Raw genomic sequence first — 25622 nt, 5'->3', positions numbered from 1 at the left:
AGAACACACACAAGAAAATAGGAGCAGGAGTAGGCCAACCGGCCCCTCGAGCCCGCTCCGCCATTCAATACGATCATGGCTGATCCTACCCCAACCCCCTTCCCACTATCGCCCTTCTTCCCACCCAAAAGAACCATGTGATCTCCTGGGAGAGGCGAAAAACCGGATTTAAAAACCCAGGCCAATTTGGGAAAAAAATCCGGGAAATTCCTCTCCGACCCCAAGCTAGGCGATCGAAACTTGTCCAGGAGATAACTCAGGTCTTACTATACTAACCATAGCTCATGTCCACTTCCCTGCCTGCTCCCCGTAACCCCTAATTCCCTTGTGTATTAAAAAACAATCTATTTCTGTTTTAAATTTATTTATTTAATGTCCCTGCTTCCACAGCTCCCTGAGGCAGCGAATTCCACAGACTAACTACCCTCTGAGTGAAGAAGGTTCTCCTCATCTCAGTTTTAAATGAGCCCCCTCTTATTCTAAGACTATGCCCCCTAGTTCTGGTCTCCCCGATCATCGGAAACATCTTTAGCACATCCACCCGATCAAGGCCCCTCACGGTCTTATACGTTTCAATAAGATCGCCTCTCATTCTTCTGAACTCCAATGAGAAAAGTCCCAACCTACTAAACCTTTCCTCATATGTCAACCCCCTCATCCCTGGAATTAACCGTGTAAACCTTCTCTGCACTGCCTCCAGAGCAAGTACATCCTTTCTTAAATATGGACACCAAAACTGCACACAGTATTCCAAATGCGGTCTTACCAATACTGTATACAGCTGCAGCAACGCCTCCCTACTTTTATACTCTATCCCCCTGGCAATAAAGGCTAAGACTCCATTGGCCTTCCTAATCACTTGCTGCACCTGCATACAATATATTCCTGAAATAATATATTCCTTTATCTGTCCCACACTGGGGAAATTTGCAGTGTTACAGCAGCAACGTGGATAGCAAGAGACATTCATTATATAAATAAAAATAAAGATAAGGATAATTGTTATCATTTACTGTGTTTTTTTTTTATTATAAAGGGGAGAAAAAAGAGAGAACGAGAGAAAGAGAAAGAGAGAGAGAGAGAAAGAAAGCGAGAGAGAAAAAAGAGAAAAGAAAGTGAAAAGGAGAGAGAGATAGAGGGTGGGGTGTTAAATAATTAACTGTCATCAATTAAATAATACACTGGAAGTAATATTACATTATAGCCAATAGACTCAGTAAATGCTTGGTTAGTTCACTAAGTTGATCTTAGTTAAGAATGTGGCATGTGAATTGGCCTGGCATGCCACCCAGTTCAAATGGCAATGGGACTATGATGGATAATACAAGCTGGCCTTGCCGGTCGGTGCTGGCAACATCTCGTGAATGAATAAAAGCAATCATAGCAAGATAAAATCAATAACCTCTACAAGCAGCAAACATTCTGCTCTGCTCATCCCAAGGTGAAAATAAATTTCCCATGGAGTGGTCAGATTTATTCACATTCTTGCATTCTTTGCGAATGTGTCAAAATCTGACATCTTTGCAAACTTTGGCTGCGTTTGCCACATTTATAAAGAAATTGCAATAATATTACTTAGATCAGAAAATATAAATATTCTTGGTGCAGTACCTGGGAACCCGGGAGTGCCAGTCACAGCATGGTTACCTTTCAGACCTGGAACTGAGCACCAGGAGTTCCCTGTAGAATTGACAGGAGAGATTAATCAAAATGGTGAATAAACTGCTGCTGCTGCTGCTGCTGCTGCTGGTGGTGGGCAGATCACTTGCTGGCCCACCGTGTACACGAAGAAATTCTCAGGAGGAACTCAGCAGGTCGGGCAGCATCTGTGGGGGAAGGGAATGGTTGACGTTTTGGGCCGAAACCCTGCAACGGGACTGAATGTGGAGAGTGGAGATGGACAATATAAATGGGGGGGGGGGGGGGGGGGGAAGGAGAAGTTGATGTAATCCCCCCTGTCTCACCACTACCCCTCTTCTCTTTACTCTGGCTATCTTCCCTCTCCACGCTCAGTCCTGATGTAGGGTTTTGACCTGAATCTTTGACATTTCCTTCCCCACAGATACTGCTTGACCCGCTGAGTTCATCCAGCAGATTCCTTGGTGCACCAGATTCCAGCATCTGCAGCTTCTTGTGTCTACATCAGGTTATTGTTAATCTGCACATTAAACTGTAAGTTGGCTATGGACTACACCTTCTTAAGATTATTCTATATTCTTCACACGTACTAGCCTTGAACACTCAACCTCAAAGGAATGTAGTGAAAACGACTGAGTGTAAATGCTGGGATGCTGCTTTAAGGTGAGAGGGGGAAGTTTAAGGTTTGTGAAAGGCTTGTTTCCGCGCTGCATCTCTAAACTACACTAAATGAAACACGTATGTTCCTGTGCTGTTCTCTTCTATGTTCTATGAGTCTCAACCACCTCCAGCACATATCAGAAAAGTAGGAATAGCACACGAGTTACTTTCCACAATTAGATTCAATTAAAGTATGTCTGCCGACCCTAGGCTTGATTACAAGGATGACAATATCTTACTATAATAATAATAATAATAATAATATATTCCTTTATTCGTCCCACACCGGGGAAATTTACAGTGTTACAGCAGCAAAGTGGATAGCAAGAGAACATTCATTATAAATAGAAGATACATAAATTGTCATCAGTTTTCCGTGTGTTCTTAGCTGTTATTGTTGACTCGTCTACTGGGAGCAGTGCTGGTTGTGCAGTCTCACAGCAGCGGGAAGGAAGGACCTCCTATATCTCTCCTATAATATTGTGCCTCATCATAATGTCTACATTGCTTTCAGAAGTGGATGTATTCCAAAAGTCAAAGTAATTCCCTCCCCTCCAACCTTACTTTCAACAAGCCAAAAGAATGATCTCTGCCATCATAAAGTCTTACAGCATGGAAACAGGCCCTTTAGTCTAACTGTTTATGAAGTCATATATCAAAGGCCCTTTAGCCACCTGGTTGTGTTTGACCCATATCCCTCCAAATCTTTCCTATCCTTGGAGCTGTCCATATGTCTTTCATCTGTGACCTGTCTGGAGAAGAGTCCCGACCCGAAACCATGTTTTCCAGGGATGCTGCCTGATCCGCTGAGTTACTCCCGCTGAGAGACTTTGTCCTTTTTTGTAAATCAGCATCTGCAGCTCCTTGTTTCTACAAATGTCTTTTAAATGTTGTCATAACACCTGCTTCAACTAGCTCCTTTTTGTAGCTCGTTCCATATACCCACCAACATCCTTGTGAAAAAGTTGCCCCTCACGTCCCTATTAAATCTTTCCCCTCACATTAAACGTTTCCCCTCTCAACTTAAAACGTTCCCTTCTCGCCCTCTATCTGTCTTGCGTGTCAAAAAGAGAGTGTCAAGAACACGGATGATATTGCAAACCTCTCACCGGTTGTCCTGGAGAACCTGTATCACCTCTGTCACCTGGATTGCCGGGAATCCCTGGGACACCACATGAGCCTCTATCTCCTTTTAGATTGTCCCGTCCTAACTCACCGGGAAAACCTTTCAGCCCACGGTTACCTGAAGATAGAAGGGAGAACCATGGTCATATTCACTCATTAGAAATCAGGATCTAAAACCAATTTCTAGAAGGGTTCCAGCTCAAAATGTCACCTATCCATTTTCTCCAGGGATGCTGCCTGACCCGCTAAGTTACTCCAGCACTTTATGTCTACCTTTGGTATAAACCAGCATCTGCAATTTCATTTTATTACATTCTAAAAGCAATCTTGGGTTGGAAACATTATAATATCTTGAATAAAAAGAACACAAAGTGCTGGAGTAACTCAGTGGCTCCGGTGGCATCTCTGAAGAACATGGAAAGGTGACGTTTTGGGTCGGGACCCTTTCTCTAGACTAATTCAGATAACACCATCTGAAGAAGTGTCCCGCCTCAAAATGTCACTTCCACATGTTCTCCAGAGATGCTGCCCGGCCTGACCTGCTGAGTTACTCCAGCACTTTGTGGTTCTTTTTAGTAAACCAATGGTTCAATGTTGCTTTAATTGTCACATTTGCGAAGTGCTACTCTGGTGAAATTCTTTTCCATACAAAGTCCAGTAGAGTATTGCCAAACCCCCGATAATCGCTTAGCAAGTGTACAGAATTAGATGGTTTGCATCTCGTCTGCATGCCTCCATTAAAACTGGAAGTTGAGGAATGCGGGTTTGAGGAGGCTGACCTTAAATTTGGGTTTTACCGTAATATTTTCTTATCTCACCTCCAAACCCAATCATTCGTGAGGCTCAACTTTCCTCAGGCCTATTAAATGGATGTTATTTCATGAAGTTAATTAAAGTTTACCTGCTGACCCAGGGGACCCTTGAGGTCCTTGGTTTCCTTTGGGACCTTGAATGCTCATTCCGGCCGGACCAGGTGGGCCAGTTTCACCTGGAGGTCCAGGTGAGCCTTGGGGACCTAGATCTCCTTCTGGACCAGGAGGCCCCCCATCATTATCATCACCAGCGGGGCCCACATCTCCTTTGGCACCTGTTTGAATTTAAGGCCAATGTTAACATCTGACATTTTGTTATCCAGCTGGGAGATAATCACCTGAGCACATTTTGACAGTGAGTATTTCAGACCATATCATTTAGGATGGCACAGTGGCACAGCTGGTAGTGCTGCTGCCTCACAGCGTCAGAGACCCGGGTTCAATCCTGACCTCGGGTGCTGTCTGTGTAAAGCTTGCACATTCTCCCTGTGACCACATGGGTTTCCTCTGGGTGCTCCGGTTTCCTCCCACATCCCAAAGACATGTTGGTTCGTAGGTTAATTGGCCTCAATGAAATTGCCCCTGGTGTGTAGGGAGTGGACCTAGTGTGAACAGTGTTGTACTTCGTGGTCCGGTACCTGTTGTACCTTTGTTGAGACTCTGGACGGACCACAAGTACACGTGTGTAAAAGGTTACAATGCTGGAGCTTAACTCCAGGCTGTTTATTCCGTGGCCACCTGGAACCAGAGTGACCACCTAATCACACCAATCTCTTATATACACATTCCTACACAGGCAAACAAAGTAGTCCTTGGGATAGACAAAGTAATCCCAGCAATATCACAACAAACAGGTGATCGAAAATGCACCTAGTGTGAACAGGTGATCGAAGGTCGGCGTGGACTTGGTGGGCTGAAGGGCCTGTTTCCATGCTGCTGTATCTCTAAATTAAAAATAATGAATAACAAATATATAATTTTCTGCCATGCATTTGGAAAGATGGAGGTTCCCAACCACCAACATGTGCTTGGAAACCTCCATCATTACAAATACATGGCAGAAGATCATAGATCTGCTACCAGAATGTACTTGGATATTGCCCACTGTACTGTGACAGACACTGACCTGGGGGCCCTGGAGGACCAAGAAGCCCTTTCTCTCCTCTTCCAGGAGGTCCTGCAAACGAAGCAAACGAGAAAGACAAAGAATTTGTATTTTGATTGCAAGGCAAACTATAAGACAGGTTCCCCCACCGATATTCCGGCAACTGGTGGTCTGGCCCCTCCATTAATCCAAACAAAATCCCCACCCTCCCGGAAATCCCCCCGAAAATGTGGCGCGTAGGCCAGGTGCGACGGCCAATCTCATCTTCATCGGGACATCCACGCCGGTCTAATTTGCCGCCTGCGGTCGGAGCTCTGGAAGTCCGACCCAGCCGGAGCTGGCAGATCCATTCCCATGGCCAACGTCTGCAGCCGATCAAAGGGTCAAATTTGCCACCTGTGGCCAGGGCCTCTGGAACTCTAGCCCAGCCGGAGCTGGCAGATCCATTCCCATAGCCACCGTCCGCGGCTGACTCTGTCGGCTGGTATCTCAGCCCTCCTGAGGCCCTGCCCTCTGTTGGTCCGGCAAAGCGGGTAATCCAGAAAGGCTCTGAAACTAAGAGGGCCGTAAAATTGTTGGTGGACCTGCACCAAAGCTTGAAAGACTGCATCCTTCAACTAAATCGTTGAACATGATTGATTTTAATTTTCACTGGGGTTGTTAATTCGTTGCCATCTCTGGGAAACAAGTGTCAGGTAAAAGCCAAAAGTAGTCAAGATGAGGTTCTCTTTTTGAAGGTACACTTAACTCTACAGCTTTATTCTTCCTGGGTTCGAGTCACTGGAAATTACAACATAGAAATATTTCACTCAGTCTGACAAGTCCATTCTGACATTTATCCTCCACAGCAACAGTAATGCAGCTGGTTCTAATATCTGCCTTTTCTTGAATCACCCTCCTACCCTGGTTTTAAAAACATTCCAGATGTTTTGCTTCAATCATTATTTCTAACAATTCCAAGGCCTCAGCAATCGATTGGGTTGAGGAAAAAACAAATATTTCCACCGAGCTTGACCTAAAATGCATTTCATTCTGTGCTTCTCGGGTGAGACTTCCCTAAACATGGGATCAGATGTTGGTGATGCAAGAGAGAAGGAACACAATTTCCATGTTGGAATTTCTTCAACACCAGGTTGCAATTAAACAATAAACTGGGCATTGAAGTCAAACTGAGATTTCTTTAAGGTGCAGACATGGGTTTAGACTTTAGTCTCCAGAGATACAGCGTGGTAACAGGCCCTTCGGCCCACCGAGTTCGTGCCAACCAGCAATCACTCTGTACACTAACACTATCCTGCACACTAGGAGGAGCCAATTAACCTACAAACCTGCACGTCATTGGAGTATGGGAGCAAAGCAGAGCACCCAGAAAAAAAACCATGCAGTCATAGGGAGAACGTACAAACCCTGTACAGACAGCGGCCGTAGTCAGGATTGAACCCAGGTCTCTGGCGCTGTAAGGCAGCAACTTTACTGCTGCACCACCGCGTTGCTCCTTTCCAAGAGGAACATTGGCTAAAGCCCTGAGATCGCATCGGCATAAAGGGGAGGAATTGAGAACTAATAAATTGCAACGTTTCATCTTAAATAATGCTGCATGGCCATTCACCGGTAACTATTCTATATTTACCTCCTGAAAATTGGTAATAGCTGTAAAACTGCAAAAACAATATAGTTCAAGTGACCCTGGTCGTTGACAGATCGGGAGTTGCTCAGCCAGATAACCATTGCTAAAAGAAAGGCGAGGCTTTCCATTCCCAGGGCACTGTGTGAGTGAGACTCCTCAGGTCATCACAATATTTTAAATTTTGCTTCAAAATTGGGCACTAGATGGTTTCTTTTAAACACATGCCATCTGTGAAATTTATTGCCCGTCCCACTTCAATGAAGAATTTTCCGCAGTATTCAAATGAAAGCATTTATCTTTGAAGGTGAACGTGAAGCATTCAGTCAGACTGTGCTCACCCAGATCTCCTTTGGGTCCACTCGGACCTGGGATGCCGTCAGAACCTTGATCGCCCTTTCTGCCTGTTGGTCCTGGAAGGCCAGGTCTTCTTACTGGCCCTGTTTTAGTTTCAAGAAATCAAAAAGAATGAAATTAAAAGTCATTTTTGTTTGTCTCAAAAAGACTAACCTTTACTTTAAGCAGGTTAATGCCACATTAAAATAGGTGAAAGAGGAATTCAATATAAGTGATTTTGGTTTATATAAATATATATACATGTGTGGGTGACATTTCGGGTCGAAACCCTTCTTCAGACCTGAAGAAGGGTCTCGACCCGAAACGTCACCCATTCCTTCTCTCCTGAGATGCTGCCTGGCCTGCTGAGTTACTCCAGCATTTTGTGAATAAATACCTTCGATTTGTACCAGCATTTGCAGTTATTTTCTTATATATAAATACCAAAGACGTACAGGTATGTAGGTTAATTGGCTGGGTAAATGTAAATGTAAATGTAAAAATTGTTCCTAGTGGGTGTAGGATAGTGTTAATGTACGGGGATCGCTGGGCGGCACGGACTTGGTGGGCCGAAAAGGCCTGTTTCCGGCTGTATATATAATAATAATAATAATAATACATTTTATTTATATAGCGCTTTTCATATACTCAAAGACGCTTTACAGAGATTTTGAGAACATAGGGAAATTAATAAATAGATAAATAAGTAAATAAATAAATGAACAGAGAAAGGAGACAGTAGGTGAGGTGACCTTCAGTGGTTGAAGGCAGTACTGAACAGGTGAGACTTCAGCGATGTTTTGAATGTGGTGAGTGTGGGGGAGTCTCTAACGGTTTGGGGTAGTGAGTTCCATAGGGTGGGAGCAGCGATGGAGAAAGCCCTGTCCCCCCAGGATCTGAGTTTAGTCCGGATGTGGGGGGATAGGAGATTGGCAGCGGCAGAGCGGAGGGTGCAGGTGGGAGTGTGCCTGTGGAGGAGGTCGGTCAGGTAGGATGGGGCCAGGTTATGGAGGGCTTTGTAGGTTATGAGGAGGATTTTGTACTGGATTCTCTGGGGGATGGGGAGCCAGTGGAGTTTATAAAGGACGGGGGTGATATGGTCACGGATCGAGGTGTGTGTGAGTAGACGGGCAGCGGAGTTTTGAATGTATTGAAGTTTATTGATGATTTTTGAGGGTGCGCCATAGAGGAGGCTGTTGCAGTAGTCCAGACGGGAGGTGATGAAGGCGTGGATGAGGGTTTCTGCAGCTGTGGAGGAGAGGGATGGACGGAGACGGGCAATGTTTTTGAGGTGGAAGAAGGCTGTCTTTGTGATGTGTTTGATGTGTTTGTCGAAGGAGAGGGTTTGATCAAGGATGATTCCAAGATTCCGGATGTGAGGTGAGGTGGATACTGGGAGACCATCAATGTTGAGGATGAAGTTTTGGGTGGATTTGGTGAGCATTTTTGGACCAATGATGATGATTTCAGATTTGTTGCAATTGAGTTTGAGGAAGTTTGATTGAAGCCAAGATTTTATTTCAGTAATGCAGTTTGTCAGTGTAGAGTGTGTGGTGGAGGAGATTAACTTGGTGGAGATGAGGAGCTGGATATCATCGGCGAAGCAGTGGAAGTTGAGACCATGACGGCGGATTAATTGACCAAGGGGGAACAGTTAGAGGATGAAGAGGAGGGGGCCAAGGACTGAGCCTTGGGGGACACCTTGGGGGAGGGGAGCGGTGGGGGATTTACAGTTGTTAATGGAGATGAACTGGTGTCTGTCAGAGAGGTAAGATTTAAACCAGGATAGGGCTGTGCCGGTGATGTTAAGGGAGGTTTCAAGTCGGGTGAGGAGAATGGAGTGATTTATGGTGTCAAAGGCGGCGCTGAGGTCAAGTAGGATGAGGATGTTGAGGTTGCCAGCGTCGGAGGAGAGGAGAATGTCGTTTGTGATATGATATGATATGATATGATATATGTGTGTGTGTGTGTGTGTGTGTGTGTGTGTGTGTGTGTGTGTGTGTGTGTGTGTGTGTTTGTGTTCATATATATATCTATATATTGTTGTACTTCGTGGTCCGGTAATATCTGTTATACCTTTTATATCTGTTATACCTTTGTTATGACTCTGGACAATCCACAAGTACACGTGTTTAAAAGGTTTAAAGGCTGGAGCTTAAATCCAGGCTGTTAATTCCACGGCCACCTGGAACCAGAGTGACCACCAAATCACCTAATTCTCTTATATACGCGTTATTACACAGGCAAACAAAGTAGTGCTTGTGATACAACAAAGTAGTCCTTGCAATATCACAGCATATATATGTGTGTGTGTGTGTGTGTGTGTGTATGCATATACTTCACGATTTTGGAAAATTGTATGAAAGGCTTATATTATTTATAATCAACCACTGTCGTGAGGGCCTGAGACTTTTAAAAACAATTGACCACTTGTAAAAGCACAATCAAAGCCAACAAAGCCTATTACTGAAAATGATAACCCTTTCTAGTAACTTGCTGTTTGGCCATTATTACATATGCTTGTAAGCAAAAATACTCTTTTGTTATTAATGAGCACAAATGCTGTTTTATTTCAGCAAGAGGTTGTACATGGTTGGGAATTGGAAGCGTTAACCTCTGCGCTGGAATATCATTTCTGCCCCACAAACTTTCTGTACAAACTTTACAGCACAGATGGATGCCAATAACCCCATCAGGCCAATGCGTTGATCAAAGGGGAACATTTTAGTCGAAACCCATTTTTCAGTAAGACTACATCACTTCAAGTGCTCATCCACATATTTCTGAAAGTCATAAGGTTTCCCCTATCCTTCTTTCTTTGATATATGGAACATTAAATCTATGATTTATCCCTGAACCAAGTACTTAAATTTTACTACAGAAAGAGCACAAACAATCTGCACAAGAATGTTTAAATGGGCTCCAGATCTTGAGATTATTTGAATGGAACAAAACCAGGAAACTCTCCAGAAGTTCTCGCACTTGGCTGGTATTAATTTTCCGTAATAGTGGAAATCCCAGTTACAAGTTTCGGCAGAGCTTTCATTGCACATCCGATTGAACGCTGCCTGTATTAGGTGGTATTTGCTGTGAGGAGAGGTTGGATAAACTTGCTTTGTTTTCTCTGGAACGCCGGAGGTTGAGTGAGGCTGAATTATATAAAATGATGAGAGGCACAGAGTTGGGAGACAGGCAGCACCCTTTTTCAGGGTTGAAATATCAAAGGCTGGAGGGCATAGCTGTAAGGTCCAGGGGCCAATAGTTAAAAGGAGATGGGCCGGGCACGTCTTTTGTGCAGCGGGTGGTGGGTGACTGGAACCCAAGACCTGGGGTGGGGGTGGGGGAAGATACAGTGGTGGCAGTCAAGAGGCTTTTAGACAGGCGCGTGGACATGCAGGGAATGAGGGACCAGGCAGATGAGATTACTCGATCTTGGCGTCATGCTTGGCACAGGCATTGTGGGCTGAAGGTCCTGTTCCTGTGCTGTACTTGTCTATGGTCTGTATTCTATATTTAATAATTTAATACATTTAATAAATTTTATTTGTCATATGTAGGTTGGCACAGGGTCAACGGTACAATGAAATGTATTTGACAAGACAACGGGTCACCTCAGCAGTAATATTCCAAGGATAAATACAATTTTAAAAATGACATTAGTAAGGTAAAAAGACAATATTAAAAATAGTTTTTAATTTTTTTAATTAAAAATGATATCAAAACTAAGAACAATGCCAAAGAGGCAAAAAGGTAGGTCGTAGGAATTTCCAAGTAAAGTGGATATTAATGCATGGAGGAAGAGGTCTTACCTGGAGGACCTGGAACCCCTGCACCCCCTGGCAAACCGGCTCTCCCGTACAGTCCTTTACTGCCTTTAGGACCCAGAGAACCTACGCGATGAAAACAGTGAAAATGACACAGAGTAGAAGAATCTGACCTCTGTTTTTGCACAACACAGAAAATGTTCCCAGTGTGGAGAAAGGAACTGCAGATGCCGGTTTATACCGAAGATGGACACAAAGTGCTGGAGTAACTCAGCGGGTCTGGCAACATCTCTGGAGAAAAGGAATATGTGATATTTCCGGTTAGAACTCCTCTTCAGACAGAAAGATGGAGGGGGGAGGGGGGGCGGCAACAGGTGACCAAATCAGGGCCGGCAACAGGTGACCAAGGAAGGGTGGATCCCATAATGGCCCATTGTTGGTTGTGGAAGAGGTGATAATGAAGGGGCAAAAGGGTGCGTACAATGGAACTAGTAGAATGACTAGGGAGGGGAAGGGGAAAGAGAGGGAATGCTGGGGTTATTTGAAATATGAGAAACCAACGTTCATACCACTGGGTTGGTAAGATGTTCCCAGTCTTTTGTCGAGTGGCATCAGGCACATCAGTTATTACATTTCTATATCTAATGCCCATTTCATTAGAAGGTAGTTACAGAATGCGATAGAGTGGAGAGTGAGGAGAACAGACAAAGTATCAAAAAGAGCTGAAGATTGGAAAAGCTACAGCAGAAGGGCGACGCGGTGGTGTAGTGGTAGATTTTCTGCCTGACAGTACAAGAGACCTGGGTTCGATCCTGACTACGGGTGATGTCTGTACGAAGTTTGTACATTCTCCCTGTGACTTGTGTAGGTTTTGCTCTGGGAGCTCTAAAGATGTACAGGTATTATAGGCTAATTGGTAAAATTGTAAATTGTCCCTAGTGTGTGTAGGATTGTGTTAATGTGCGGGAAATGCTAGTCGAAGCGGATTTGGTGGGCCAAAGGGCCTGTTTCTGCGCTGTATCTCTAAACTAAACTAAAGTAGAGTAAAGGATGTTGATAAGCTGGATTAAAAAAGCTAATTGTAAATTGTCCCTAGTGTGTGTAGGAGGATAGTGTTAGTGTGCGGGAAATGCTGGTCGGTGCAGATTCGGTGGGCCAAAGGGCCTGTTTAAGCATTGTATCTCTAAACTAAACCAAAGTAGAGTAAAGGATGTTGAAAAGCTGGATTGAAAAAGCTAACATGGAGCAGACAATGCAGGAAATGCTTTCAATAGACAATAGACAATAGGTGCGGGAGTAGGCCATTCGGCCCTTCAAGCCAGCACCGCCATTCAATGTGTTCATGGCTGATCATTCTCAATCAGTACCCCGCTCCTGCCTTCTCCCCATACCCCCTGACTCCGCTATCCTTAAGAGCTCTATCTAGCTCTCTCTTGAATGCATTCAGAGAATTGGCCTCCACTGCCTTCTGAGGCAGAGAATTCCACAGATTCACAACTCTCTGACTGAAAAAGTTTTTTCTCATCTCCGTTCTAAATGGCCCACCCCTTATTCTTAAACTGCGGCCCCTTGTTCTGGACTCCCCCAACATTGGGAACATGTTTCCTGCCTCTAACGTGTCCAACCCCTTAATAATCCTATATGTTTCGATAAGATCCCCTCCCATCCTTCTAAATTCCAGTGTATACAAGCCTAGTTGAAAATCACATCAGTCACAAATGATGTCATTAACCAGGGTAATTAAGAGCCGTGGACAGTTTGTAAAGAAGGGGTGAAGGAAACACTAATCTGCTTGAAAACAAATTACCTGGACATCCTGATTGTCCTGAGTCACCTTTTTCACCAGGTGGTTCCCAAAACCCATCCGGTCCTGGTTGGCCTGGAGAACCAGGAAGTCCCGGCGCCCCTCTATTGGATGAAATGCCTTGATTACCCTAAGGTGCACACATGAATAGATTAGTATGAGACCAATATTAGGAGAGTTATAATTGAAGAAAAAATAGTTTATTTGTTCAGAATTAAAATATTTACATCAGATACTAAAGAACTGAAATAAAACAAATATAGGAAATAGGCAGAAAACCGGGCAGTATCTATGAGGAGAGAAATAGCATTAACTCGTTATTTCTCCACTTTACTTTAGACTTTAGCGATACAGCACAGAAACAGACCCTTTGGACCACCGAATCAGCTCTGACTAGCGATCACTAACATTATCCTACACACTAGGGACAATTTATAACTTTTACCAATTAACCTACCTTTGGAGTGTGGGAGGAAACCGGAGCACACAGGGGCAAATCCACACGGTCACAGGGAGAACGTACAAACTCCATGCAGACAACACCCGTAGTCTGGATCAAACCCAGGTCCCTGGCGCTGTACTGAACGTTAGGTGCCGAATGCTAATTGCTGATCGAATAATGGGGGCTGGTAGCAATGGAGAGAGTGCAGAAGAGATTCATCAGGACAATGCCTGGAATGGAAGGCCTGTAATGTAAGGGGAGATTGGATAGTTGGGGGTTATTTCTGCTGGATCATCGGTGGCTGAGGGGGTGACCTGATAGAAGTTTATGAAATTATGAGGGGCCTTGATAGGAGTGTTAGTATTGTTCCTCAGGGCTGGGGGGTCCAGTAAGAGAGTGCACAGGTTTAAGGTGAGAGGGGAGAAATTTAAAGGAGATACAGAGAGAGATGGTTATGTGGAAGGTGCTGCCAGAAGCAAATATCTCAAAAAACTGTAGGTTGAATAAAATGGTTCTCCTCTGTCCTCTTGGAACAGGAAAGCAGAGGCCTGACCCAATACTGCAGGTTATGGTGGAGGAGGTGGTAGAGGCAGATTCAAATACAGTGTTTAAAAGCACTTGGATAGGAAAGGCTTGGAGGGTTACGACCTGATCCAGGCAAATGGAATCAGTGTAGATAGTCGGCACTGATGATGTGAATCAAAAGTAGACTCAAAATGCTCGAGTAACTCAGCGGGTCAGGCAGCATCTCTGGAGAGAAGGAATGGGTGACGTTTCGGGTCGAGACCCTTCTTCAGACTGATGTCAGGGAGGGTGCGGGACAAAGATAGGATGTAGTAGGAGACAGGAAGACTAGTGGGAGAACTGGGAAGGGGGTGGGGAAGGGGAAGAGAGGGACAATCTGAAGTTAGAGCAGTCAATGTTAATACCGCTGGGGTGTAAACTGCCCAAGCGAAATATAAGATGACGTTCCTCCAATTTGCGTTGGGCCTCACTTTGACAATGGAGGAGGCTCGGGACAGAAAGGTCATATTGGGAGTGGGAGGGGGAGTTGAAGTGCTGAGCCATTTTGATCAGGTTGGTTAAGGCGGACTGAGCGGAGGTGTTGAGCGAAACGATCGCCGAGCCTACGCTTGGTCTCGCCGATGTAGAGAAGTTGACATCTGGAACAGCGGATGCAATAGATGAGGTTGTTGGTGGTGCAGGTGAACCTCTGCCTCACCTGGAAAGACTGTTTGGGTCCTTGGATGGAGTCGAGGGGGACGGTAAAGGGACAGGTGTTGCATCTCCTGCGGTTGCTGGGGAAAGTACCTGGGGAGGGGGGTGGTTTGTGTGGGAAGGGACGAGTGGAGCAGGGAGTTACGGAGGGAACGGTCTTTTTGATCAGGTTGGTTAAGGCGGACTGAGCGTAGGTGTTGAGCGAAACGATTGCCGAGCCTGCGCTTGGTCTCGCCGATGTAGATTTAAAGGGCCAGTTTCTGAGCTCTATGATTCTATGATCCCATGATTCTACAAGATACATGCAGCTTTGCAACAAAACTCACGCAACCTCATGCAGCCACAGCTTTTCTCTGCACCTCAGTACACATGACAATAAACTGAACTCAAACTCAAACTCTGAGCTTTTATTTTCTAAAGTTTATGTCAATATGATGAGATGATATGAACCCATTCTAATGATGCTTTCACGGATGTGTAATTGCCTAACTAGCAGATGCATTACAATATTTCAATGAATATTATTTACGTGTTGGAATTGTAGATTTAAAGAGAATGATATTTTCGTAAATAGTTTAGAAATAAGGAAGAGGGTTGGCCTACCTTTTGTCCGGGGGAGCTTGGGCCACTCTCGGTCACAGTTGGTTCACCTTTCTCACCCTTTGGACCCGATGTGCCATGTGTCCCAGGGGCCCCCACAGAGCCCGATACTCCCACTGATCCTTTCACTCCTTTCTCACCTGAAACAACATCAGCAGAACCAAGACATCATATACAAAGTAAGACATTATGAGGATGATGATATTTTATTGTCACGTGTACCCTAGGCACAGTGTAAATCTTTGTTTGGCATGCAATCCAGTAAAATCATACTATAGATAAGCACAATCATAGATAAGTACAAAAGTGCACCGATTGACGTGTGATAGTAGACTTCACCGAGACAGTGCACAAAGTGTCGCCATGTTTCTGGCACCAAAAAAGGTTTCAAAGTTCTTAAGAGTGCAGTCTTATCTCGGTGCGAACGGCCCGTTGTCCTGGCAGCACTAATCCTCTCCTCCACCCGCCGCCATCTTGAAGACGGCCCTTTGTCCGCCATCGCAGTCCTCCTCACTGGTTCACGGTCCTTGGGGTCGTTCAGGGGACGAACCTTGGACGACTCCAGGTGGGTTCCCGGCTCCGCTGCGGGTGTGCCAGGCCTGCTGTTGAGGTATGGCCGCAGCCCACCGGGAACTTCTGCCGTCCTGCATGGCTGGCAGTAGGTCATCCTGCTCATCGAGCCTGCCCCAACATTTATTGGTCGATCTTCTCCCTCAGTGCCATTTTACAGCACTTACCCCACAATCCTAAATGTTGATTCCGCAAAAGAGAGTAACAAAACCTATCCAATGCAGAGGGAGTTGTGACAGTCAGCTCACCTCAGATCACAAGCATGTATTCAAGACATCAAAAAACTCAGCCGCTTCAGTTATATCTTGATCTTTGTACCTCAAGTTCCACATGGCGGCATTTGCTGCCAGAATACATCCAGTTTACTTGCAGTAATATGCAGTCACAAAGCAACTCACTTCCAATTCAACTAAGCCTGATTCCTGTTGTCTAAACCATCCTTAAATGATCAATTAGAGGTTGGACAAAACACAAGGTTAATTCTCGGAATGGCGGGACTGTCGTATGTTGAAAGACTGGAGCGACTGGGCTTGTATACTCTGGAATTTAGGATGAGAGGGGATCTTATTGAAACATATAAGATTATTAAGGGATTGGACACGCTAGAGGCAGGAAACATGTTCCCGATGTTGGGGGAGTCCCGAACCAAGGGCCACAGTTTAAGAATAAGGGGTAGGCCATTTAGAACGGAGATGAGGAAAAACCTTTTCACTCAGAGAGTTGTGAAGTTGTGGAATTTTCTGCCTCAGAAGGCAGTGAAGGCCAATTCTCTGGATGCTTTCAAGAGAGAGTTAGATAGAGCTCTTAATGATAGTGGAGTCAAGGGATATGGGGAGAAGGCAGGAGCGGGGTACTGATTGTGGATGATCAGCCATGATCACGGTGAATGGCGGTGCTGGCTCGAAGGGCCGAATGGCCTACTCCTGCACCTATTGTTTATTGTCTGTTCACCACTCACCCTCACGACAAGTAAACATTATTCCTGTTTGGCTTTTTCATATTCCAAATTAATTAACATTTCAGATTAAAATTCCCCCATGCTCAACAGCCTCTACTAAGTTCATTTTTTAGTTTTAGAGATACAGTGCGGAAACAGGCCCTTCGGCCCACCGAGTCCTTGCCGACCCGCACACTAATTCCATGTTTTCCCACTTTTGCATCCAACATAATAGGGGCGATTTACAGAAACCAATTAACCTAAAAAACCTGCATGTTTTTTTGAATGTGGGAGAAAGCTCCTGAATGAAACCCCCTCCATGACACACTGATCAACCTGAGGAACACCTTCAGCAACAGACTGGTACCACCAAGATGCAGGACAGAACGCCACAGGAGATCCTTTTTCCCTGTGGCTATCAAACTGTACTACTCCTCCCCCTTTAGTCGTGGGGTAGACTGACTCCCCTCCCCTCCTCTCCCCATCCCAAATCTTTGCATATCCCCGATCCTTTCCACTCGACACTTTAATTTGGCAGATCAATATCCATCCTGGGATAAATAAAGTTCTATCGTATCGTATCGTATCGTATCGACTGTGGGAGCAAACCAGAGCATCCAAAGTAAACGCACGCGGTCACAGAGAGAATGTTAAAACTCCACATAGATGGCACTCATAGTCAGGATCAAACCCGGGTCTCTGGTGCTGTAAGGCAGCAGTTCTACCACTGCACCACTGTGCCTCAACTGCCTTGTAACTCCAAATTAATTCACTAAAATACACAATAGGCTGTTACTTCTTCTCCAGAAACCCACTTCAAGGACCTGGTTTGATTCAAATAAATAAGGAAATCCCAGAAATACTCAACTATTTGGGCAGCATGTGTGGGGAGAGAAACAGGGGTAACAATTTGAGACCAAGGATTTTTCATCAGATCTGACGGAAAGTCATCAGCCTGAAACACTAACACTGTTTCTCTCCCCACCGAAGCTGCCTGACCTGCTGAGTATTTGCAATATTTCCTATTTTATTTCAGAATCCCAGAATCAACAGGATTTCCCTTTGAATTAGTTTGACTAGTTTCTCTTTCGGGTTACTGTTAGATACTAATCTTACTCCATTATCAGGTCAGAACTTACCAGGGAGGCCCATTGGACCCAATATTCCCAAGGCCCCTGGTGGTCCCGTAAATCCCGGACTCCCCGATGGACCTGGGTCTCCTGGTGGACCTAAAGGGGAAAAATAATAATTTTGAAAAATGGCCACACAACTTTGCTTTGTTTCTGAATAATCTAATGTTGCAGCTTGCAAATACTATGCACATGGAAACAACATACCACAAGGGCCAGACTGAATGATGCTGTAAAATGTTCACTGGAACTGCATTTCACAATTACCTTGCGTTTGACCCAGTGTAGAAAGGCAAAATTAATTCATGTTCTCAATTTAATATCATGATTTTAATGTCCGGCCAATGCCTACTGGGCATTAGCATGCCTCAGCACAGTCTCCGTGAGTGGTTAGTTATTAGCCAGCACTGATGGAAGCTATAACTAGACATCTCTTTGACAATTTTGCCCTCAAGCCTAGCCTCGATTTTAATTCACTCCAGAGCTGGCAGTGTCGGCTTCAGCTACTAATTACCACACGGAGACCACTGGATCCTCAAAGCCCTTGAATTGGTGTCTAATCTGCAGACTTCTGCTGTGCACCTGACACAGAGGCTGCTCATACCATTATATACGCAGGGTAGGGAGGGTCACAGTCCAAACCATTTGTGATTTGCAATCAAAATGGGGGGTTGGGGCGAAGAGATGAGATGGGCACATCAGTAACTGCAGCTTTGGGGTAAAAACAGGTATCAAAATTATCACTGCCTTAATTTTCTCCCTCTATGAAATGTCTTTCAAAGACCAAGAGTAGGAATTCAATTGTGCTTGCAATCGCTAAATATGTGCCCGAGTATTGGCTGTCCTTATTCTCCCTTCTTGGAATTCAGTACCATTGTGTCAGTAGTGCTAAGCCTGTGTTTTGACCCATGTTTTCCCCTCTCCATATCTGATCCACTGAGTGAATCACAGTACTGCAATGCTTGGGAAAGTACGGTCTGGTGATGGATTAGGATGGAATTCCAATTGATAGATAGATAGAATTGTAGACATCAATCTGGAAGCACAGAATCCCTTCGGAAGCATTTCACAAATACTTTGTTACATAGCGCCAGGGTACATTCATTTGCCAACCCGGCACACTCGTGCTTTAAAGTTCCGTTGATTTAATTGGAGAGTGTGACTGGCCATTTACAATGACTGCACCATTCTCTGAGTAAGAGGAATAATCAGTAGAAAGATGCCTTTTGCAAATGGAAAGGATTTGAATTACCACTTACAGTAGGTGTGGTATTTAAAGGAGCGGAGGGAAAAACATGGAAGAAGTAAAGGCATAGGAGAAGGCAACAAGTTACAGACAGCAAGCTGATGCCCAATGTAAACGTGCAAGTCATGGAGGCAGAGAATCGTAGAGTCATTCACATGGAAAGAGACCTTCACACTATCAAAGCATCCATTTGATAGTCTACACTATCAAAGCATCCATTTACCCTCACCCCATTGGTATTGGTAGATTATTGTCACCTCTATCAAAATGCAGTGAAGAACCGATTTTATTCTCTCCACATTATCATGGTCCCATGACATCTTTAGGATCTGGTGGTATTTACTGATGTTATCAGTTCATCCACGGTGGTTCACCCAATTCATTTAAAACTTGCAGGGCAGAAGATGTAGTCCCTTAAGAGGAGTTAAAGATTGTAACTGGAGTATCTCGGAATTGTCCTCTGGATTCAGAAGGAAGTTTCAATCTCTGGTGCTCTCTGCTCCCCCTACTGTTCATTCATGAAATTGACCTGATGAATTCCTTCTCACCATCCCTTCCCCCAAATGATGTCTATCATTGGCCACACATGGTAGAGCCTGGGCTCAGCCAACCTGATCTCCATGAAGATACCTGCTGCCCGCTTTGAGCAGATCGTTGGCTGGTGGCTTGGAGCTGAGGCCCAGGGACTGAACCATTAAGGCTTGAACAGGAAAGCAACAGGCCTACAACGCCTCTTCCCCCAACGCCCGCCACCACCGACCTGGAGTTTATCAGTTCTTCAGAGGCGAGAGAGTCAGTCCAGGTAGTCCAGTTCACACTTCCATTACATGGTAAAATTGAGCAAAATATAGCAATCATGATGTGTCAATTTACAGATGTATTCTTAAGTGCAATTAAATCCGGGTACCTTCTGGGCCTGGTGGTCCGGGCATTCCCTCTTTACCTTTGGAGCCTGGCTCACCGTTGGAACCCATCTCACCCTTTGGTGCTGCTCTTTGATCCAGTCCTGGTAAGGAAAGCTTGTGACAGGTTATACTTCATCCTGCTAATTCACAATATCACTTTCATCCTCCTTATTCTTTTGCAGGAGAATCCCTCCAACATTAAGATTCATTTGTTTCTGGCGATAGAAGTCGTAGCTATGATTGAAGATAAGCAGCCCACACCCACGTCATCTCTTTCGCCCCATGAGAGGTACACAGAAAATAGGAAGGAACTGCAGATACCAGTTTATACCAAAGATAGACACAAAGTGCTGGAGAAACTCATGTACGGAGAAAGTGGTTCCTCTGAACACCACATGCTTTCAAATCTCCTCACTTTTCAATTTTTTCTACCACAGTGGATGATCTCACGTTTCTGAACATTATATTCCATACCAAATATCCTTCCAATTTAGGAACTGCAGTTCCTAGTTTACACCAAAGAGAGACACAAAAAGCTGGGGTAACTCAGCAGGTCAGGTAGCATCTCTGGAGAAAGGGAAGAGGTGACGTTTCGGGTCAAGGCCCTTTTTCCTTGCTATCTAGTTAGACCGCCTTTATGTCCCTCAAACATTTCTGCATCCTCCACACAACTCACATTGCCATCTACCTATGTTTCATCATCAAATTGAGATATATTTTAATTATTTCAATTATTGATATGGAATATGAACAGTTGGATGCTCTGCACTGAATCCAGTGCCCCCCCCCCACTAACTACATTCTCCTATTCCCTCGGATTTATTCCTTAAGTCTAATTCCCTGTCCATTGATGGATCCTCAGTCTATGCTAGGATATTACCTGCTATCTTATGTGGCTTAGATTTGCTTCCTTATCTTTCATCTTTTATATTTCATATTTTATCTTTTGGGCGGCACGGTGGCGCAGCGGTAGAGTTGCTGCTTTACAGCGAATGCAGCGCCGGAGACTCAGGTTCGATCCTGACTTCGGGTGCTGCACTGTAAGGAGTTTGTACGTTCTCCCCGTGACCTGCGTGGGTTTTCTCCGAGATCTTCGGTTTCCTCCCACACTCCAAAGACGTACAGGTATGTAGGTTAATTGGCTGGGTAAATGTAAAAATTGTCCCTAGTGGGTGTAGGATAGTGTTAATGTACGGGGATCGCTGGGCGGCACGGACTTGGTGGGCCGAAAAGGCCTGTTTCCGGCTGTATATATATGATATGATATTTGGGGACAATCTGATAGTCTAAATACACCAACGGATATGATTTGTTCTCATCTCTTCTGCTAATTATAACTTTAAAAACTCTAATAGATTGTTTTTCGGACATTGCTATACGTAAATCGCCATTCACTTAAAAAATACCTGATTGCAGTATCTTAAGGTTATGATAGGTGATACATAATTGGATATTTTTTAACCAGGATAATGATTTTAAAAATGGGTTTTAATACAAATTGCTTGTGTTTACAACACATATAAAATAAGATACAAGTTGTAACAATTTGTTAAGGCTGGAACAAACAGAAGCTAGTTTAATTAAATAGTTCAATTGAAAAAGACTGCTACCATCATTTATCTTCACTCCAGGTTCTCTCCGAAATGCAAATGGTCAAGATTTCTGAAGAATGGAAGGGATGAATTGACGTAGTTGTCTTGGGTAACCAATGTATTTTATATCCTTTGAAGCACAGCTGCTCAATTATCAGACGATACAAAAAGCTCAATGAATAAGTAATTCATAAGTTATAGGAGCCGAATTAGGCAAATCGGCCCATCATGTCTATTCCTCCATTCAATCGTGGCTGATCTATCGTTCCCCCTTAACCCCATTCCCCTGCCTTCTCCCCATAACCCCTGACACCCGTACCAATCAGGAATATGTCAATCTCTGCCTTAAAATATCCATTGACGGCCTCCACAGCTGTCTGTGGCAATGAATTACACAATACTTACCAATATTTGCAACTCCCATGGTGGGCTTTGAAATCATTATTCATTCTGAAACCATTTACACTGGTTGCGTGATGAAAGATGTAAAATAAGAATGACCCTGCGCTTGTACTTTTAGTGGAGTTGCTACTAGGTTTTTGACCAACTCTTTTGTTTCTCACAACAATGTGGAAATGGGGAAATAACATGAATAACAAACCAGAACCATTTCTAGATTATTGAACATTTCACACAAATGCAAAAATCCTTTAACACTGAAGAAACCGAGAATATTCTGAACTCTCTCCTGCATTTTCTTAAAGGTAAAGAGAGTTTTTTGCTTACTCGCTGATGGCAGCAGATTGCCACTGATGAAGATGTTTAACAATTGGCTGATTAATTCGAGTAGAAGAGGAGAGTACTGTATATGAATTCTCCTTTTATTTACTGCAACATTTCAAAACGTTTGAAAAATGGTCAAGTTACCTGGAGGTCCAGGATATCCCATTGCACCTTTTATGGTCATTTCATAGAAATTGCCTTTCATTCCCTTTGCACCCTTTTGACCTTCCATTCCAATGGTGCCTCTGCCACCCCTTGGTCCAGTCCGACCTTCGCTGCCTGCATTGAAACATTAACAAGCATTCAGCAAGTAGATGTCCTGGGGCCGAGGACTCACCTCCCCAGTCTCCAAAGGCCTTCCTACTTTCCTTCAGGACATGTCAGGAGTGATGGAATACTCTTCCCTTGCTTGGATGAACGCAGTAGCAACAACAATTGAACGCATCACGGAAAGGCAGGTCACTTGATTTACATCTTATTTCCTAGTCCAAACGTCCACTCAATTTGCCACCTACGTACAGTGGGCGCAGGGAGTTTAATTTAAATATTTCTGGAATGCAATGCAGCAAATTGCCAAGTCTTCTTCAACAGCCCCCCCCCCAAAAAAGATGACTTTGCCAATTAGGGTGCAGATGCTTGGGGGCACCAAGATTCCCTTCAAGTCGTCTGGTGTGTTTATTTACACATCAATTACTGGGATTGTTTTCCATGCAGTGATGCAGGCTGAGGGGTGACCTTATCAAGAATGATAGAATTATGAGGAGCATAAAGAGCGCAGATGGTCATGATGTTTTTTTTCACAGGGGAGGGGAATCTAAAACTAGAAAGCATAGGGCTATGGGTAAGACGGGGATGATTTGCAAGGAAACCTGAGAAGCAAGAGGGTCTGGGTATATGGAATGAACTGCCAGAGGAAGTGGTGGAGGAGGGTACAATTATAAAGTTTAAATTACATTTGGACAGGCTTAGTGGGATATGGACTAAATATAGGCAAATGGGCCGCGGGACTTTTCATCGCCCGGCGCAGGGCCTTCCATTGCCCGGCTCGGCCGCGGGGCCTTCCATTGCCCGGCTCGGCCGCGGGGCCTTCCATTGCCCGGCTCGGCCGCGGGGCCTTCCATCTCCTTGCGGAGGCTGCGCGAGTCGGGAGCCTCGGTCGCCTCGGTCGCCTCGGGCAGAAGTCGAACTATCTGTCCGTGGGAGAAGCATGGGGGAAGAGAGAAGAATTTTTTTTTTTTTTTTGGCTTCCATCACAGTGAAGGGGTGTCTGGAGGAGTCACTGTGATGGATGTTTGTGTTAAAATTGTGTGTCTTGTGTCTTTTACTCTGTACTGTTGTGGCTGCGTGGCAAATGATTTTCGTTCAATTCATTTTGAATGACAATAAAGGTAATTCAGATTCAGATTCAGAGGAAGATATGGACAATTTGGGTTAAAGGACTTATTTCAATGTTGTTAACTCCATTGGCATTCCGACATTATCAAATCCTGGAACTTCTCACTAATACCACTGTGTGAATGCTTTCTTCACATGGTCCGACGTAGTTCCATTGGGCCATAGCTTGAGAAGTAACTATTGGCACTGCAAATTATCCCAAAACCAGTAATAAAGCAATTTCAACGTTGAACGTTGAACATTGATAAACAGGGATCGACCTGTACATGAACACTACTCACTGTTTTCAGCAGCACTATTCCCTGCAGTGTTCTATTTACAAGTACAAAGATTTGTTATTTAGAACTTTTACATACTGAAGTTTATGTTTTATCTGGAACAACTTTATCACTCTGGTTCCGTGTGCTTAGACATAGCTGTTTAGCGAATGAGCTGCAGCTTCGAATCAGCACTTTGAGCATAAGATGCTGAATCCCATTTTTTGGTACCCATACTTCAGAGAAAAGCTCACGCTGTAAGTGTTCTCTGCAAGTCTGTTAGTCTTTCAAGGGAATGCTGATGACGTTATCAGCTGTGCATTGCACACAGCGAATTTCATATCTCAGCCACGCTACTGTGGGGATGAACTAAGAATAGATTAGGTGCATTGGGTAACTATAGAATGTGAGAGAAACTCACAACAAGCTTGCTCTCAACCACAATGATGGTAGTGGATGACAGTAGATCCTCTTCTGGGACCAACAGGCTATGTACCCAGGGCCCATGTACCTATGTTGTAGGGCGACACAGTGGTGTAGCTGGTAACCCTACTGCCTCACAGTGCCAGACACCCAGGATCGATCCATATTTCAGGTGCTGCCTGTGCGGAGTTTGCACATTCTCCCTGCGACACTAGGTTTCTTCCGGGTGTTCCGGTTTCCTCCCACATCCCAAAGGCGTGCGGGTGTGTAGGTTAATTGGCCTCTGTAAACTGCCCCCTTGTGAGTAAGGAGTGGATGAGAAAGTGGCATAACATAGAACTAGTGTGAACGGGTGAGAGATGGTTAGCGTGGACTCGAGAAAGAGTCAAAAGTGTTTTATTGTCGCATGTCCTGAAACAAAACAATGAAATTCTTACATGGAAACAGGCCCCACGGCCCACTGAGTGGATCAGATTCATTTATATATATTTATTGTGTGTGTGTGTGTCTGTGTATATATGTAAGCACACATACATATATATATGAAAAAACACCGATGAATTTGATCCACTCAGTGGGCTGTCGAGCCTGTTTCCATGCTGTATCCCTCAATTACAAAACTGCATTTATTAAACAACTCCCTGAATGAAAAGCTTCGAAACATTTCAATTAGGCATCACGTCACAGCCAATGTTCTCCCTGTGATGTAGTTGTCTTCCCTCCCGTCCTTTACCTTTGTCTCCACACCGGCCCTGAGGTCCTTGAGGGCCAAGTAAGCCTGCTGTCCCTGGCTCTCCCATAACACCCGGTTCACCTTTAGCACCTGTGTGAAGATGCAAACAAAATATAATCATACGAGTTCTGAAAACATGTACTCGCACGCAGCTCGTGTTTTACGTGTGTTTGAATAATGCGTTTTGAAATTATGTGCTTGGCCTTTTAATACCAAAGATTGATTGAGGCGCCGGTATTCATGGAATAGCGCTCTCACATTTACTGCTGATGGCCTAGTCACGTCTATGTGTAATATACGTTTTTTTGAATTACTCGCAGCTTTTCAAGCACGTAACCCCTGCGTAAAACGCAAGGTGCCAGTTTTTGGCAAAGAATAAAGTCTAGTGTTAAAACTTTTCTATCAAATGTCAAAAAAGTCCAGAAAGATTCTCCATCAATTAAACCCCACTAATATTTCAATGGCAAGTCCTGACAGGATTTTCTTTCAGATCAGAAAAATGCAATTAGACCCAATACGATCTTTGACTTTGGCAACAGTGCAAAATAGTGAGCCCTCTTGACCATGGAATGGCCTATTATCT

At 44.4% G+C, this 25622-nt stretch overlaps 2 protein-coding genes across 2 annotated transcripts in view; both read right to left on the bottom strand.

Annotated features, from left to right (window-relative positions):
* LOC144599361 (collagen alpha-2(IV) chain-like) overlaps window positions 1–1519 on the bottom strand; it is a 9956-nt gene extending 8437 nt beyond the window's left edge. The window contains exon 1 of the mRNA XM_078410152.1: window positions 1482–1519. Coding sequence (XP_078266278.1) covers window positions 1482–1519 — 38 coding nt within the window. The remainder of the gene's footprint in view (window positions 1–1481) is intronic.
* An 88-nt stretch (window positions 1520–1607) lies between these two features.
* LOC144599360 (uncharacterized) overlaps window positions 1608–25622 on the bottom strand; it is a 34425-nt gene continuing 10410 nt past the window's right edge. Inside the window, exons 9-20 of the mRNA XM_078410150.1 lie at window positions 25040–25129; window positions 22376–22510; window positions 19919–20017; window positions 17775–17864; window positions 15132–15268; window positions 12872–12998; window positions 11110–11190; window positions 7306–7404; window positions 5362–5412; window positions 4325–4510; window positions 3408–3541; window positions 1608–1680 (exon numbers count right to left, since the gene is read on the bottom strand). Of these exons, the coding sequence (XP_078266276.1) occupies window positions 1651–1680; window positions 3408–3541; window positions 4325–4510; window positions 5362–5412; window positions 7306–7404; window positions 11110–11190; window positions 12872–12998; window positions 15132–15268; window positions 17775–17864; window positions 19919–20017; window positions 22376–22510; window positions 25040–25129 (1259 nt within the window). The 3' untranslated portion in view covers window positions 1608–1650. The remainder of the gene's footprint in view (window positions 1681–3407; window positions 3542–4324; window positions 4511–5361; window positions 5413–7305; window positions 7405–11109; window positions 11191–12871; window positions 12999–15131; window positions 15269–17774; window positions 17865–19918; window positions 20018–22375; window positions 22511–25039; window positions 25130–25622) is intronic.

Source organism: Rhinoraja longicauda, chromosome 13 (assembly GCF_053455715.1).
Source record: "Rhinoraja longicauda isolate Sanriku21f chromosome 13, sRhiLon1.1, whole genome shotgun sequence".
Classification (NCBI taxonomy): domain Eukaryota; kingdom Metazoa; phylum Chordata; class Chondrichthyes; order Rajiformes; family Arhynchobatidae; genus Rhinoraja; species Rhinoraja longicauda.
This window is presented reverse-complemented; position numbering and strand designations above follow the sequence as displayed.